Source organism: Gekko japonicus, unplaced genomic scaffold (assembly GCF_001447785.1).
Source record: "Gekko japonicus isolate JY-2015 unplaced genomic scaffold, Gekko_japonicus_V1.1 scaffold254, whole genome shotgun sequence".
In the NCBI taxonomy this organism is placed as follows: domain Eukaryota; kingdom Metazoa; phylum Chordata; class Lepidosauria; order Squamata; family Gekkonidae; genus Gekko; species Gekko japonicus.
This window is the reverse complement of record NW_015172010.1, coordinates 1,294,101-1,311,194: the sequence shown is the minus strand read 5'-3', so window position 1 is coordinate 1,311,194 and position 17,094 is coordinate 1,294,101. Positions and strand designations below refer to the sequence as shown.

The window sequence follows — 17,094 nt, the reverse complement described above, 5'->3', positions numbered from 1 at the left end:
CTACCAGACAGAGGCAGTTGGATTGGAGGAATGGGAAACTATGGCTCTGTTCGCTTGGTCTTCCTATTCCTCCATTGCTACGCTTCATGACTCCAACAAGAAGAGTGAACCTCCCCCTCCCCATACAGACACACTTGAGCAGTGAAAAAGCTGCACTACAGGGGGTAGTTCCATTTTGGATGAGAGCTCACTGAATGCTTATAGTGTCCTTTGTAATATCTATTTGCAAATATGTTTAGCATGGCAAATCAGGATGGTGCCTGGAGAACATTGTTATGTAAAGATGCATCAGTTCCACAAAAAGCAAATCGCAGTTACTTGAAGGATGCCCCCCTCCAAAAAAACCCCTCTTTCCAGTGGTTAAAATTTGAAAGTTTGCAGCTACTTGAAGGATGCCCCCCTCCAAAAAAAACCCCTTCCTCTTTCCAGTGGTTAAAATTTGAAAGTGTTATTTTTGAAAACCAAAAATATATCCTCTGTTTTCTCACATGGTGTGCTTTACAAGTTCAGCCTAAAGTCCAGAAATGCAGGTTTCATTTATCAATATGAATCTTTGTACAATAATGTATCTTCCCTGAGACACTGAAATCATACAAGTGGATGTTTGGCTCACTATGAATTCTGTAAATATACTGCAGGACTGCATGAGACCATGTTTAGTGTATTTTTATCCTACCTTATCTCCAAGGAGCCTCAGAACAAACCTGTGAGGTAGGGGCAAGAGAGAAGGAGGAGGAGAGAGACTGGACAAAGTCACCCAATCAGTTTCATGGTATGCAGGGATTTGAATATAGGCCTTGCAAAACTCAGTCTAACACTAACCACTACGAGACACTGGATCTCTCACTGATCGTGTGGTGGATTCAAATAGCCAGTTTTTTTAGAACTATTGTTTAGACTTCTAATGATAGTTTCTATCGGCCTGTATATTGGCCTCTGTATGGAATGGAAATGATGAGATGGAAGCAGCTAATGGGGTCTCATACTAAAGCATAGCATGTTACTTTCCCTTTTTGCTGTTCTGGTTCACCTCTTGCTGCTTTTGTTTTTAGGTTTGGTATATAATTACAATGAAACAGGGATCAACAGAGGAGAACATGGATGGGAACAATGTATAAACGTGCCCCTAGTACAGCCTGACATGTATGCTTTACTCAAACAATGGGATACATACCTAGAACAATTCTCAGCAGCGGAGATCTGGCGTCCATACAGGTATGTAGCTCAACTGACAGTGCAGCTGCTCTCAGGAGGCAGAGAAATACACATGACTGGTTTTGGCCTTTGCCTACCTCATAGCTAATGGATGGACTTGATTCTTTGTGCAACAGTTAGCCTCTAAACAATCCCACTTGGAAGTCTATGTTTTAGTTAGCTTCCTTCTTCCAGTTAATAGAAGGAGGCACATACAGTAAGAGGCAGACTGCAACTCCCAGTTTAAGTCAAGGCTGAATACAGTTTGCATAGTAATGATAATATGTCACTGGTATTCAGAATTCCAAAGTGGAAAAATATGGTTGCTGGATCCAGCCACTTCATTACTACTTTAAATCTTGAGGGTAATTCTAGAAGGGTAGCAGTGTTAGTGTTGTGCAGCAAAATTAAACCAGAGACCCGTGGCACCTTAAAAACCAAGAACTTTTATTGCAGCATAAATCAGAACTCACAGGAGTTTATGCTGGAATAAATGTTAGTTTTTAAGGTGCTGCTGGACTCCTGTTTTAGCTTGATCCTGCATCTCTTAGCAGCTAAACTAGAGAAGAGTGATAACTCAGAGACAAATTGTACATGCCCTCCTGTAGCTTTGCAGGTAAGCAAAACGGGCATTTAGCTTACTGGGAAAGTTCTCAGTGGGCTGCTGCCCTGGAAGGCTGCTGGTGGCCAACAGAAACAGAACCAAGCACCGGTAGTTCTGTCAGTGCTTCCAGGGCCAGTTAGCATGAACCCTTCAGTGGCAACGATGACTGATGTTAACTCACCAGTTACCTCCCTATGCATGGCCACCACGTGATGGCGGTGAGAGAGGAGGAAATAGGTGGCACAAACGGTGGTGCTAGCCTGTAACCGTTATCCCTGTAGTGCTAGTTTTTAGCACTAGCACTTTGTAATGTTTTATATTTATATTGTCATGATTTTACTTAGTTCTGTTTTAGCTGTGTAGTGTTTGTGTAAGCTGCCCTGAGCCTACTACGGCGGGGAGGGCAGGGTAGAAATCTAATAAATAAATAAATGTTTGTAGCTCAGATTGGCTTGTGCCTGGGCCATTTTAACTTCCCAGTATGTCCCTGGTTGAGCATCTGTCTGCTGCACTTTCTGGGACTTCACTGTATTTTCAATTAAGGCTCATCTTTGTAACCAGTGATAAATGCTTTGGTTTTGGCATCTGAGTATGTCATCAGATAAAAGTTTTTACAAGGGATGGGAACTGCCATATGATAGAGGAAACTTACTGCTCTGATGGAGACAGTGGTTTAAGAACACTTGTAAAAGAAAACGTAGTTAAATAGCATGTAAGATTGCCTGATATGTGAAAACAGGCAGTACAGTTGCGGGTTTAAAAGCCCCCAAAGTACTATTTAACAGTATTCAGCATTATTACTGCATTCCACTTTTTAGCACAAATTGGGACAGATCCAGTACAACTTCAGACTTCTCTGATAAAAACATAAAGCAAAAAAAAAAGTCTGTCCCCACCCCCCGTGTTTCTTTGTCCTTACCAGAGCCTTGATCTGAGCAACTTGTTACCCACTGAAGGTTTACAGGTTAAAAAAACAACCTTGGCTGCAGCCACACATGCTAAATAATCCACGTTCAATCCATTTTCAGTGGACTTTCCAACTGGATTTTACTGTGTGAACTGGCAAAATCCAGTTGGAAAGTGCACTGGAAGTAGATTGAAAGTGGATTATTTAGTGTGTGTGACTGCAGCCCTTGTTCACCTGTGTTTCTAGTCTTTTATCAGTTGTGGAATACAATGTAACACATCAGTGAGGGATTAAAAAAAACCTCTATAAAATATATGCTGCACCAGCATTTGATTCCACAGGCGTGTCCCAGAGCTTATGAGTACAAATTGTTCATTCCCACTTTAATGCCTCCATATGCTTTTCAAGAGCATAACCTTCTGGTAATGTTTCACGGTATGGGATAGAATGATTCTTAAAACGGTTTGCTTATGAAATATGTCATTCCTCACTGTACAGTGATGAGTAACTATGAGATTAGTTTGGGCGGGGAGCAAGTATGTTCTTTTACTTAACTTTTCAATTAATTCTAGCAAGAGTGACTGGAATTTTATCTCTGGTATTGACACTAGCACACATTGTAGCCTTAATGGGATTGTTTCTTTAACCTAACATTGGTACTGATAAATACCTGTACGGAATAATGAATGTAAAGAGCTGATGATTGACAAACCCAAGCTCTGCAGTCATAAATATTCACATAAGCCATAGTATGCATACCCTCCAATAGTATTGAGCTAACGAAAGCGTAGTTCAGTTTCTTTGGAAGTAGAGCGATAGAGGATGGCAGAAGACAGGAAGGCCTGGCGTGATCTGGTCCATGGGGTCGCGAAGAATCTGACTCGACTGTGCGACTGAACAACAACAGAGTGATAGACATTGGCTCAGATCCACCAAAAAATTTCCTGCAGACAGAAGGACAGGGGACTTCCAGGAACAGGATTTCAGGGGGCATATGGGGCTACTGCAGGGTGTATATGTGTGAGGAAATCATGCTCTGTAGGCAGAAAGTCGGGTGGATCTAAGCCATTATGGTCTGCAGAGGCTACAGCCAAAGACCCTGTTTGGAATGACAGTGCTGACTTTTTGCTAAGAGTACAGCACAAGTAATGCAGGTTAGGAGCATGCACTCTGGGACATTTGTTACTTTACTGCAGTTCAAAAAGTAAATACAATCCATAAATCTTACAATGAGCATGTGTTTTGTTTTTAAAACCCACCTCATTTTGTTCTGGATCCTAAACAAAAGACCATAAAACTTGCAACTGACTTGCTCTCATCTGGTTTGTTTTAGTCAAAGCCCACCCAGTAGTTTACAGCCTGGGAGCATGAGAGTCAGCTGCAAAAGTAATCACATCCACTTTGTCCTTTTAAACAAACCTAGATCCATATTTCAGAAATGTAAACAAAGTAACTACTTGGCAATCTGCTGAACAACATTTTAGATGGAATAGCTGCTTCCTGTTTGTTTAAAATGAAATGTAAAACAAAAATTGAGCAAAGATGTCATGCCCTTCTGGCGAGTCTTCATGAATCAGTATTGCAAGTGTCACAAGGAATGTTATCTCAGCATAATCTTGTTTACTGGATTCACCAGCTACATTTCAGTTAGCTCATCTCAACCGTATCTTCCCCATGCGTGCATTTTATTAGGTTTTGATTCACAGAGCAAACAAAATATTGAAGCACACTGGCATGTATCCAGCCTTAGGTTGAAAGAAACTCCTGCAGCTTAAGGAGATTTCCTCGAATTTAAGTGGCTCTTCCATTGTAGGAAGAGCCACTGAAGCTGGAGGAAAGCACCAACTGTTGCTTTCTGGAGCGGTAGGGCACATGCCACTATCCTAATTTTGTGTTTTGCCAACATAGAGTTTGATTGTAATCCCGTTCCTATCCAGCTAGTGCAACCCGAGGACAGCACCATATGTTTAATTTCTTATGTTCAGTTCTGATTACCCATTTCATAGGTATGAAGAGCATGTTCACAACTGTTACACGTACGCACTAACATTTATTAACTGTGTGTTGAGTGCACAAGGGAAGCAGCAAATGAATAAAAGTGAATTTACAGAGAAATTTGTCATTCCACGGACAAGGAAAGCTTCCAAGTACATCACTGTCTACAAGGAAATATGCAAGAATGGCTTCTACGTTGTGGACCGTCTTGAGCAAGAGAATGACAGTTCCACAGAGAATCGTTTATTATAAAAAAATCAAATACAGATGACTGTGAAAGTAAAATGCTTTCTGTTCCTATCCTACTGAAACTACAGCAGTTGCAGGAAATCCACATTTACTTTGAAAGAAGCTCCACAAAGTTCAGTGTGGCTTCCCAAGTATACATAAGACTGCAAGCCTGAAACCTATCGTAACATTTCAGAAAAACTTCTATCTTTCTAAACCCTGACTAGCTTTACATGAAATAAAAGGTTGCCTGCATTTCTCAGGTGTTCAGTTTTTTTTGTGTTATAAGTCATCAGTGCCAACTTTTAAGGGCCACTGTCTGGAAAACTGCCAGTGCTCCATTCTGCACTTGTCCAAAATATGCAGATTATTTCCTTTAAAAGCATACAGCATCCCACCATTATCACCTGGATTTTCCAATGACATTATGCCATTTGCTTCAAGAACAGGAAGAATCTGTTTGATGCTCTGTAGTTTGTGAAATGAAACAGTGTGAAGTGACCACCACACAGTCTAGATGCCAAGGCTTGGTTAATTCCTACTCCAGTATCATCACCAGAAGAATACCAAAATTTACAGAAATACCAACATATGGAAGTGTTTTACAACAGCAGAAGAAAATAGTCTTTGATTCCAACACTATGTTAGTACGTATCCAATATTTGCGGAGTCTTATTTTGTGACGTTATTTTAAAAAATTATTAAGTTCACACAAAAAAAGAGCAATCCAAAAGTAAAACTATTATAACATTATCGACCGGTAGATACTCATAGAAAAACTAGGGCAAACCTAAATTTTTGAACAATTTTCATACACCCACATAACAACTCATATTGACACGTTTCCAATAACCTTACAATTTTAACCAGATTCTATAATCATTTCTACACAGAAGAAGTTCATTGTGTCTCAGAAACCCAATAACTGGCTTCCAGGTTTCATCATTATCACAGGGTGAAAAAGACAACTGGGAACCAACAAAGAAAGAATTGTTTACTGTTTTCTCTACATAAAATATATGTGTTCAGGGTTGTTGTTTTAAAAAAGGCACCATGCACTTATAGCTCTGCATGAGTACACTCTTGAGCAGTTCTTTCATTTATTGTAGATCTCACAGTTCATCTTGTTCATTACGCTCACGGGATGAGACCCAACGATGTAGAATCAGTTCCTTAAAAGAGAAAAGGTATCCACTGATTATTGAAGACAATCAATTGTATCCTTAGCTACCTTTACTACCCATTTTTTCTGGAATGAAAGCATGTTTATTGGCTTATCTTCAGGGGGAAGACTCATCACTGCAGATACCTGCCAGGAGTCCCAGGGCCCCCCTGATGGGGGCTTTGAGATCTTTCTGAATTTATACCTACCTTGTTTGCATCTCTCTCTCTCTTTCTTACATACAGAACCATTTTCACACACTTAACATTAACTTCAGGACTTGTTCGAGTATAGCAGATCTTCTGATGAATGTTTCAAATTTGGCAAGATTCCCAAGACCTGCTTGGGCATGTACAATAGATTTTTTTCCCCTTTGTACACCACAACAACTATGTGATATTGCAAGCTGCCATTGAAAATCTCCACTGATTCAAAGGAGGCTTGCTATGGGACATGGCAGGTTGCTGCTCAAGAGACACCCAACGCTTCTTGGGGAACATGGAAATGACTGCATGTTTCTTTAGATGCCAGCCAGTCTAGCATCTGCCAGAAGTGAAGTGTTCCTTCGGGGCCAGTTGGCCCATTACCAGAGCAGGCTAGGAATGGCTTCCATGTATTTGAATTTTGCACCACCGTTGGAAGGAGCCATGTGGGTCAAACAAAGGAAATTCTACTGCTTGTATTCCACTATGCCCTGGTAACACATGAATCAGCTTTTAGAGAACTGGATGCACACAAAAACTCAGATAATAATTGAGATGCAGTTATGCCCAAATGTTTCCCCCTCTTCATTCCCGGATACTGCACCTTTTGTTTTAAATCAGAGATCTATGGTCCATGAAGTTCCAGCAGGTAACCTGGGTGGTGGGGAGGTCCAGTGCTACGTATGGTATTACATATAACTACTCAATGAGCTGGGTGTATTAAGGCAGTCACAAACTCCAGAGGACAAATTAAAACCACAGCCGAGCTAGCATACCTGAACTTTAATTCTTTTGAGACACTCTGGTGATGACATTTCTTCTTCAGTCATATCAGATGGTTTAATCAGGTAACAGAACATAAGTTCCTGTTGGTAGTAAAATCAATCCATTTAAATATACTGGGACAATTATTTTAAAAACATGTTTGAGTAGAAGTAGAGAAGAAATGATATATAAATTATTGAAAACAGCAGAAATGGATAATTTAACTTTGCAACTACAAAATAAAAAAGAAGCAATTTTTGAGAAAATCTGGACAAGATTATACAAATGGATAGAAGTTTACCTTGGAGAACTGATAATGTGATTATAACCAAGTAAGGAACTGCTCTAACATTGTATATAAACTTAAACAGGTGTAAAAGAAAACGGATTTACTATACTATGGAAATTTAAGCAGAGACAAGAGTATATGCTCTAGTGTTTATTGTTTGTTTGTCTTACTGTTTGTTTTATGTTGTTGTTTCTTAACTTCTCTTTGAAACTAATAACATTTTCTTTTAAAACATAGAAGTAGAGAGTTAATCAGATTAAGAGGTATATTGGTTTGCTGGTCATCTCTGTAAGTAATGGATTCGAATCCCAATTCAGATAAAATAAGCAAACCATAAGATGTTCTCTTGCTTATAAACCAGGATTAAACTGTGGCTTGGAGTCTTAGTGTGTAAGCAAGACAGAAAGCCCATATTTCTTGGATGAAACAACAAACCAGAATGCAGAAGTCTGTTCCCAAGCCTTACACAGTGATGGTGGTGGGGACATCAGGGTGAGTGTATAAACCCACAGACTTCCTAGGTTTGTTCAAAGAGTAACGGACCATAATTTGTTGCTTTGAATTTATGCAGCTAAGAAATCTCATGCATACTGATGTTTTCCAGACTTCCCAATTGCATTGCAGCTTCTCTAGTTGCACCAGAGGCAGCTCTAGAGACTCCTGATATCCTGGGATGTATTTTCAGGAGCAGAAGAAATTACAGGCAGAAAAGGGGGGGGGGGAGAGTAATGCAGTTCTGGAACCAGATATTCAGAATGCTTTGCATTTATTAGATTTCTATCCCTCCCTCCTTCCTTCTTTCCCTCCTTAGGACAGTGTACACAGTGTTCCCAAATGGGGTCTCCCATCCAGGCACTGTCCAGATCCAGCGCTGTTTATACATGTGTCTTCCAACCACATGGAATTCTCCATTTCCCCAGGTTAATATAACCCCCATTTTACACACTGAAAATCATAAGTGTCTGCTTCAGAAAAAATTATGGTATGACAATTAAAACAATAAAGATAAACCCTGCACTCTTCTATGTGTTATAGTGAACAAAAACATGTTTAATAACGTTGACAGTCCAAGTGCATCTGTCCCAATGATCTTAAAGCACTTCCCCTACCTGCTAGACACAGACTTTCAGATTAACAAAGACATTATCAGTGGGATATTTGCTTTTCTCTCCCCATAAAAGATTAAAGTACTTCCACACAAACTGGAAAACTGAAACGTGGTATACATGCAGTGTAAGACATCAAGATCACTTTAAAAAATAAAAATAAATCGATCTGGACATATTCTTCTTTTTTCCATGAAAACTGGGGTATGAAGTCTGCTTCATAACAGTAGGCAACACAGATTAAACCAAGGAGCAGATGCATGACCATGTTTAAGAATTCTGTTGTCACACCATTAAAACAACCTCAGCGTGTAGTCTTTGGTTGAGAGGAAAAGAGGGGCAATTTCCTTTGGCACTTGCAGTCCTAAATATGAAATTAGGACAGGTCACACACACGGGATTCAAGAATGATTAAAGCAAGTTCAGAGGAAAGATGTGTTTCATAGTGGCAACCAGGAACAGAATGAAGTTCTATTTAATAGAAATTAAATTTAAATTTTCTATTTAATAGTTTGCATTACATTTGTATTGCCATAGATTCTGACAGCTTTACAAGGTCTCTCTTTTTGAGCATCAGTGTGTCTTTCTTTCAGTTCATCCCATTTTTCCCCAACTGTCTTTTTAAATGCTTGGTTCCTTTCATTTGTTACCTTAGAAACATTTGCTGTGGTTCTATTCAGACTTGATAAAGACCTCCAGCTAAACGATCTCTGTGATGATCCTTCAAAGTCACCATTAACTAATTCAGCAATCACAGAGTAACTGGAAAATAAACAAAGAAACTCTTTTTTAGTAGAGAAGGATTTATACATTTTAAAGCCTAGTTTCTTCCCATATTTGCTATTCAGCTACTGTAAGGAATACACCTAACTCCAAACACTTTATGAGCAGATTGCTGTTTGGCAAAGAGACGTGAAAAGCCATTCAAGTGAACAACAGAGTGCCAAGTGGCCAATTTTAATTCACTTCCTTCCAGGCTTACATGATGTACTATATTTTACCCAAAACACTAGTATCTAAACATGATCTACAGGCTATAACACTTAAAGGCTATCCACGGTGGCAAACAAAACCTTTATTGAAAATGAATTCTCTGTAAGTAGCATTCCCATGTATCAGAAACTGCAATTCTCCAAATGTTTACATGTCCTTCAGCCCAGCTGCAGGACTACCAAAGCCACTCTACTGGATATTTAGAGAATTTCTGTGAAGTCCTCCAGGAAAAGCTTCAAACAAACTTATTTTGTACTCCAGTGTAATTATTATTATTATCTCCACTTTCTCCATGGGACAATACTTGTTTTGGTGCCAAAAATACTATACCAATGTGAAGTGGAAACATAAGTGAATTTGGTTTTCATTAGTGATGGAAGTTGAGCACAATACTTAAGCAAAGAAATTATTGTATCCAAACCTGAGTGCTATACCTGGCATGGTAAAATGGAGGACCTTTTCGATACAACACTGCAACAAAAGACAAAGCACACTCATTCAGGCTCCATTCAGATGTCACAATTTGTATTTTGTATAAACCAGTCTGCTGCACAAACCCTGATTAGTTTACCAGACATGTATGCTTGTTCATAAATTCCAGTTATTCTGTAGCTTGTCTCTAACTTACATTTAAGATGGACCCCTCTTTCACTTGATGGCACATGTAGAAAAATAGTCTTCCTTTCAGGTAAATAGCATTACTTGTGTGGTACCAGTTTTAGAAGAAAAGTATGGAACTATTATGCCCCAAATCCAAGTCAGCCCACATGATGCATACGAGCCGTGTGTACAGATGTGCATTGCTTGCATATTTCCTTGAACTAAAAAAATTGCTTTATCCATTCAAAAGGAGAGACACTTAAACCAGTCCTACGCTTCCCCTTTCCTCAGTTGGCACTATTACCAACATTCTTACTGAAGCAACATGTTCATTTCTTACTCCTAGATGAGTCTCTGAGCCTGGGGCTGCATGTGCATAAAGGGGTTGCAAAGCTAAGTACTCAAAGCAGATGCCTTGCTCCTGGGACAGGACTACACCAGGTCACCACTCAAAATGTGATGACCTGAAACAGTAAAAACATCTCCCATCCCTCCTACAATTGGGTGTACACAGGAAGGTACTACAACTAATGACAGTGACAAAAATATGTAATCTTTCATTAAAATCTGCCTCCATTCCTGAGGACTGGAAGGTAGCTAATGTCACTCCCATCTTTAAAAAGGGCTCCAGAGGAGATCTGGGAAATTACAGGCCAGTCAGTCTGACATCGATACCGGGTAAGTTGGTGGAAATTGTTATTAAAGAAATAATTAGTAGGCACATTGATGAACAAAAAGTATTGAGGCAGACTCAGCATGGGTTCTGTAAGGTAAGATCTTGTCTCACTAACCTGTTAGTGTTCTTTGAGGGAGGGAGTGAACAAACAGCGGACAAGGGGGACGCAATAGATATTGTTTACCTTGACTTCCAGAAAGCTTTTGATAAAGTTCCTCATTAAAGGCTCTTAAGTAAGCTCAATAGTCACGGGATAAAAGGACAAGTCCTTTTGTGGATAAAAAACTGGCTAATTAATAGGAAACAGAGAGTGAGTATAAATGGGAAGTTTTCTCAGTGGAGGGTGGTAAGCAGTGGGGTACCACAGGGATCAGTACTCAGTCTGATGCTTTTGAACTTGTTCATTAATTATTTGGAGTTGAGAGTAAGCAGTGAGGTGGCTAAATTTGCAGATGACATGAAGTTGTTCAGGGTGGTGAGAACCAAGGAGGATTGTGAGGCACTCCAAAGGCATCAACATGGCAAATGGGGTTCAATGTGGCCAAGTGCAAAGTGATGTACATTGGAGCCGAAAATCCTAAGTATAAATACACGTTGATGAGGTCTGAACTGTCAGAGATTCACTGAGAGAGAGATCTTGGAATCGTAGTAGATAACTCAATGAAAATGTCAAGACATTGTGTGACTGCAATAAAAAAGGCCAATGCTATGCTCACAATTATTAGGAAGGAAATTGAAAACAAATCAGCCAGTATCATAATGTCCCTGTATAAATCAATAGTGTGACCTCATTTGGAGTACTGTGTACAGTTCTGGTCACCACACTTCAGAAAGGATATTATAGCATTGGAAAAAGTGCAGAAAAGGGCAACTAGAATGATCAAAGGGCTGGAACACTTTCCCTATGAAGACAGTTTAAAATGCTTGGGGCTCTTTAGCTTGGAGAAACGATGACTGAGGGGTGACATGACTGAGATTTATAAGATTATGCATGGGATAGAGCAGGTAGAGAAAGAAGTACTTTTTTCCCTTTCTCACAATACAAGAACTCGCGGGCACTCAATGAAATTGCTGAGCAGTTGGGTTAGAACAGATAAAAGGAAGTACTTCTTCACCCAAAGAGTGATTAACAGATGCCACAGGAGGTGGTGGCGGCTACAAGAATGGATGGCTTCAAGAGGGAATTAAATAAACATATGGAGCAGAGGTCCATCAGTGGCTATTAGCCACAAGGTACAGATAGGAACTCTCAGTCTGGGTCAAGTGATGCTCTATATTCTTGGTGCTTGGGGGGGCAACAGTGGGAGGGCTTCTAGTGCCGTGGCCCCACTGCTGGACCTCCTGGTGCCACCTGGTATTTTTGGCCACTGTGTGACAGAGTGTTGGACTGGATTGGCCATTTGCCTGATCCAACATTGGCTTCTCTTATGTTCTTAATAAGAGTGTTCATGGCAGGCTGGTCCAACACAGAAGAATATTAAGTTATTATGCTGCATGCCTTAAAATTCACTTGCTCTTCATCTGTTATTTGTGATGGGGGCGGGGGAGTTTTAACTAATCTTGGTTTAATACCTTTGCTGGATCTTCCATTCTTAGAAAGAGGAAGAAAAGAGCACCATATATCAATTAAACTCACAAGTAGGTCTTGCCTAGAGAAATGACTAGGGGATGACTCATCACCCTCAGAGGCTTTCTGTCTAACATGGGAAACATCTGCCTCAAGGTAAGGGTGGTTAACAGTTGATAAAAGCTTTGTATATTAAACATGCCTCATAGTATAAATAATACAAACCTCCGGTAGATTCATGCAATCTTTTTGCCTGCAGTAAAAAGCATTTCATTCCCACTGATAACAACCCAACATCAATTAAACATTTTAAATTACTGCAGTGTGCACATCTATTATTTAAAGAGGCCAGCAAAGGACGAGTGAACTGAGACAGTGCTATAGCACTCAACACCCAAGCAAACCTCCAGCATGTTTGAAAAAAGATGGACAATATATTATCTAAACTGAGAAGGCAGACAAAACAGAGGCCCATAAGCAACTTTAATATTTCATCTCCCAACCTGATGAAACTCAACTGAGCTCCAAGCAGGGCTTTTTTGTAGAAAAAGCCCAGCAGGAACTCATTAGCATAATAAGGCATACCCAACAGCAGAAACTCATTAGCATATCAGGCCACACCCTGATAGTACAGCTCATTAGCATATTAGGCCACACCCCCATGTTGCCAGAAGTGTGGTCATCCAGCCACACCCACCTTTTGCTTCTTATTCTGTTTACCTTGTTTGTTGTCAAATCCCAGCTCTCTTTTTGTAGCAGGAACTCCTTTGCATGTTAGGCCACACACCCCTGATGTAGCCAATTCCAATGGGTTTCTGCTGTTGGGTGTGGCCTGTTATGCTAATGAGCTCCTGCTGGCCGTGGCCAACTCAGGAGCCAGCCGGAACTCCGTTCCTGTGTGTTCCTGCCCCAAAATAGCCCTGGCTCCAAGTAATTGGGTTTCATCAATGAAATATTTGCCATAGCTTAAAATTTAGTGCATGGCCTCTTTTGGATATTGTCATCTGCACCAAAAATATCTACTGCCTTTGTTACAAACTACAGTCACAATATGCAAACAATGATTCTGGAAGACAGAATACTCACAGAGATCAGTTCCATATTTCAGTCCAACTTTAGGAACCCACCCTTTGCATCGGAAATAGTGATACGCCATGTACGTAGTTCTAAAATTGGGTTGCACTTCACTGAAAAATTCCCATAGCTTCAAGATAGATAAAGGTACCTAAAATCACAACCAAATGTAGTCATGCATGGGATAATATGGGCAACTATCATTGCCCCCCCAAATGATTTTAGACACTCCTAAAGTTTAGCTAGTTATGGCTGTGTTAGTTCAAGTTGTGAAAATATGCAACTGACACAAGCCAAAACATGAAGAAAGACCATTAATACAATTCAGTATCCAAATTGTGCTCTAGCTACCACTACTGAAAGCTCCAGAGCTAGAACATTCTTATGAGATCTAGTCTAGGAAGATTAAACTCTAGTCTAGGGAGAAAACTCTCTGTTTAGGAGAGTCAGTAAAGAAAACTCTCTGCTGGAGACATACTTAGTTTTCACAGCAAATTTGTTTAAGGCATTATAAAGAGAGCTTTGTGTACCATTGTTTCCAATGCTCCCACTCCTCCCAAATTCTGTTTAGGGATACATTGTATTCTCAAAATTATGGAATTTATTATTAATAGAGCTTGTTGCATGCTCCCATTCATGCTTCCTCAGAAGTAAATCCCACTGCAGTCAACAAGACTTCTATAGTGCCATCCTAAACAGAGTTACACCCTTACATCCAGTGAAGTCAACAGACTTATAAGGGTGTGACTGTACTTGACATGGCAGAGTTAGCAACCTCAGGCACAATGTTCGGTTCAGAATTGCAGCCACCCTTTGAAAGTTGGCACAAGATGACTTGGAAACCATCACAAAGCGTCCATTCTTCTCTGCTAGTGAGCAATTCCCAAAGCAACAGATCACTCAACACATCACCTACCAATGACTAGAAGTATCATCTTACCTCACTGTAATAAATATTTAAACATCCCAGAGCGTACACCAAGAAAAAAGCCTGAAAAGAAACAATGAATGGAATTATTATGATTTACAGGGCACTAGCATTAAAAAAAAAGGGTGGGGGGTGTCGGGGAAGACTGTCCATGCCAATGCGTTAGATGATTACAGAAGACCATGCCTAAGGGCACGACTTATTCTTTTTTATTGTATAACAGTCATAGTTTACACAACACTGAAGAGGACTATTCATTCCTGATATAAAGCAAATTGATTTCTGAAAGGTGAATAGATTATAGTTAGGCAAATGAAGGACACTACTGCCAAGGGAGAAGGTAAAATGGCAGGGGTCATATTTAAAATGCATGGGAAGATGCACTGTGGCCTAGGAGGGCTGAAGAGGGCTTCGGTAACCTAAAGAATCCACAACTGTCATGGCGAGTAGCAGCAGAAATAATAGTGTGTATAACTGATCATAAGCAGCCATGCTCTCACGCCAGAACAACTTGCAGGAGCAAACTGTTCCTCTGTCACTCTATCCAAGGCGCTGCCATGTGCCCCCAGAGGACATGCACCTGGGAAGACCCTCAACTGACAGCTCTGCAGGGCCGAATTGGTAACATGGCTCTTTTCAAATTATACGTAGATCACCATTTACTTAAAACACTTTATATTCATGTAAACAGACAGATATTTAGGATTTTAAAAATGCATGATGTTGTATATTTACGCTGGCAGATTACTTAAGTATGACACCAATATTGTGGTGGGGGGGTGGGGAAACTTACCTCTTCTAGACTGAGCTGCAAATATTCAAAAATCCTAAACGGATTTCTTCTGCAGACTAACTTTTCTTTTTCACTCAGCTACGACAAAACAAAGTTACAAAGCAGTAATCAATCACGCTCTGTCTACTTACGAGCTTGCCAGCATCCCAAATTGTACTTCTTTCCCCCCATAAGGATCATTTTCACAAGCGCTCACCATCTTCACTTCTGAGATCTCCCCTCAGCATAGAACACACCTCTTGAGGACATCGAGGCACCTCAGTCAAGCCACGGCAAGGTCTGCAGGCAGTGTGGAGGGGCTGTTTTTTGTTTTTTTGCATTTGTGTGTGTGTGTGTGTATGCATGCGCACCCATGCCTGGAAGTCACAGCGACCTCTGGCGACTCCTTCTGGGGCACGGAGGACATTCAGAGAAGTGGCTTGGTAGCCTGCCTCTGCCTCCCGGCCCTGGTATTCCCTGGAGTTCTCCCATCCAAATACTTGCCTGAGCCGGCCCTGTTTAGCTTCCGAGATCTGACAAAATTGGGCTTGCCTGGGCTATCCAGGTCAGGGCTCAGGCAAACGTATTTTGAAGTCTCTGGGTGCCATTGGCTTAGCTGCACTGATATCACTCTGGAGAAGTCAACCTCTGAGTTACAGTGCCAGGAGGCAACATGAGGAAAAGGCCTTGGCCTCTATGTCCTGTTGTTGGACCTCCAGAGGAACTGGTTAGCTACTGTGTGAGGCAGAATGCTGGACTAGACTGGTCTGATCCAGCAGGGTTCTTCTTTTGTTCTTATTAGCATCTGCATTCTCAGAGGGTCTTCAAGGGCCTTCAAAGTGAAATCCCAAGACCTATAAGCAACTTGTGTCAAATTATCCTTGCAACAGTGCTTAGATACCATTGGCTTATAAAAGACACCACGTGAGGATCAACTTAAATTGTTCCAGAGGTTGTCTTGTTGACTTAAACAGATAGCTTTAAATGTGTTATACTTTCCCCACCCCCCCCCCCCCCGGGTTACACAATCCCAGCACAACTGCAGTATTTTGTCTTACTAGTAACCTATTAGGTTCAAATGATATATTGTATAATCTGCTTAACAACTGATTTAGAAGGTTTTCTAAATCATAGTTGTAATCTGCCTTGGGTCCCACTGAAAAACAGGGACTATAAATATAAACAAATAGATAAAACGTACTTATATGAGGGCAAGTACGTACTATTAATTTTTCAGTTCCGCCTACAGAATTATGGGGAAGAGAGTACAGCTAACACGCAGCCTTACGTGTGATGCCTCATGTGCGTTTTCTTCTTCTGGACTCCAATCCGATTCTTCTTGCACCAGCACAAACTCCTGGTGACTATATTCTCCACTGCTCAAAACAGGAGATTCCTGTTTGACACAGTCATCTTGCTTGCTGTCATCATGCAAACTAGATGGACTTTTTGGAGAATGAGTTCTAGTGATAGCTTGAAATCCTGTTCTGTCCCGTTCATTAGAGCCACACTTGCCTAATGGATCACAGTGCGGATCCCCTTCCGGGTGGGCTGCTTGATTCCTTTCATCAGAAGTCACTACCAGCTTGGGCTCAGCAGGCTCCATTGCTTGTGTCTCTTCATTCTCAGACTCATTCGTTTGTTCATCTTTTCCTTCTAGATTAAGTGGTTCGATGTAATTTAGAAGGAATTTGTTTACTGTGCAGTCATTGAGTCCCTGCTCCTTCATGCGACTTTTAGCCCACTCTACATAACGCTGGAATCTAGGAGAAAAGAAAGTAAAAGACCACAGCAGGGAAAATCCTTTAACAAGGCATGACAATTCAGCACTTTTAGACAATAACAATACAGAAATGCCCATGTTTCTGTAGCCTCTCTATTACAGTCCAGATAGTTTTTTAAAATTTAAGGACCAATGTGGCAAAATTTCCTATTCTGGTAGTTCATAAAGAACTACAGATGCTTTGCTATTAATATCTTTCATAGTAATTTTTAATCAACATGAGTCAAGTGATCCTCAGACAACAGGAA

General features: G+C 40.6%; 2 protein-coding genes across 2 annotated transcripts in view; one reads left to right on the top strand and one right to left on the bottom strand.

Annotated features, from left to right (window-relative positions):
* Positions 1 to 5,677, top strand: part of MKRN2OS (MKRN2 opposite strand) — a 7,350-nt gene extending 1,673 nt beyond the window's left edge. The window contains exons 3-4 of the mRNA XM_015420252.1: positions 1,053 to 1,215; positions 4,712 to 5,677. Of these exons, the coding sequence (XP_015275738.1) occupies positions 1,053 to 1,215; positions 4,712 to 4,952 (404 nt within the window). The 3' untranslated portion in view covers positions 4,953 to 5,677. The remainder of the gene's footprint in view (positions 1 to 1,052; positions 1,216 to 4,711) is intronic.
* Positions 5,678 to 7,060: 1,383 nt separating this feature from the next.
* TSEN2 (tRNA splicing endonuclease subunit 2) overlaps positions 7,061 to 17,094 on the bottom strand; it is a 19,640-nt gene continuing 9,606 nt past the window's right edge. Inside the window, exons 5-11 of the mRNA XM_015420253.1 lie at positions 16,352 to 16,826; positions 15,085 to 15,162; positions 14,304 to 14,354; positions 13,376 to 13,514; positions 9,881 to 9,917; positions 9,104 to 9,215; positions 7,061 to 7,159 (exon numbers count right to left, since the gene is read on the bottom strand). Of these exons, the coding sequence (XP_015275739.1) occupies positions 7,061 to 7,159; positions 9,104 to 9,215; positions 9,881 to 9,917; positions 13,376 to 13,514; positions 14,304 to 14,354; positions 15,085 to 15,162; positions 16,352 to 16,826 (991 nt within the window). The remainder of the gene's footprint in view (positions 7,160 to 9,103; positions 9,216 to 9,880; positions 9,918 to 13,375; positions 13,515 to 14,303; positions 14,355 to 15,084; positions 15,163 to 16,351; positions 16,827 to 17,094) is intronic.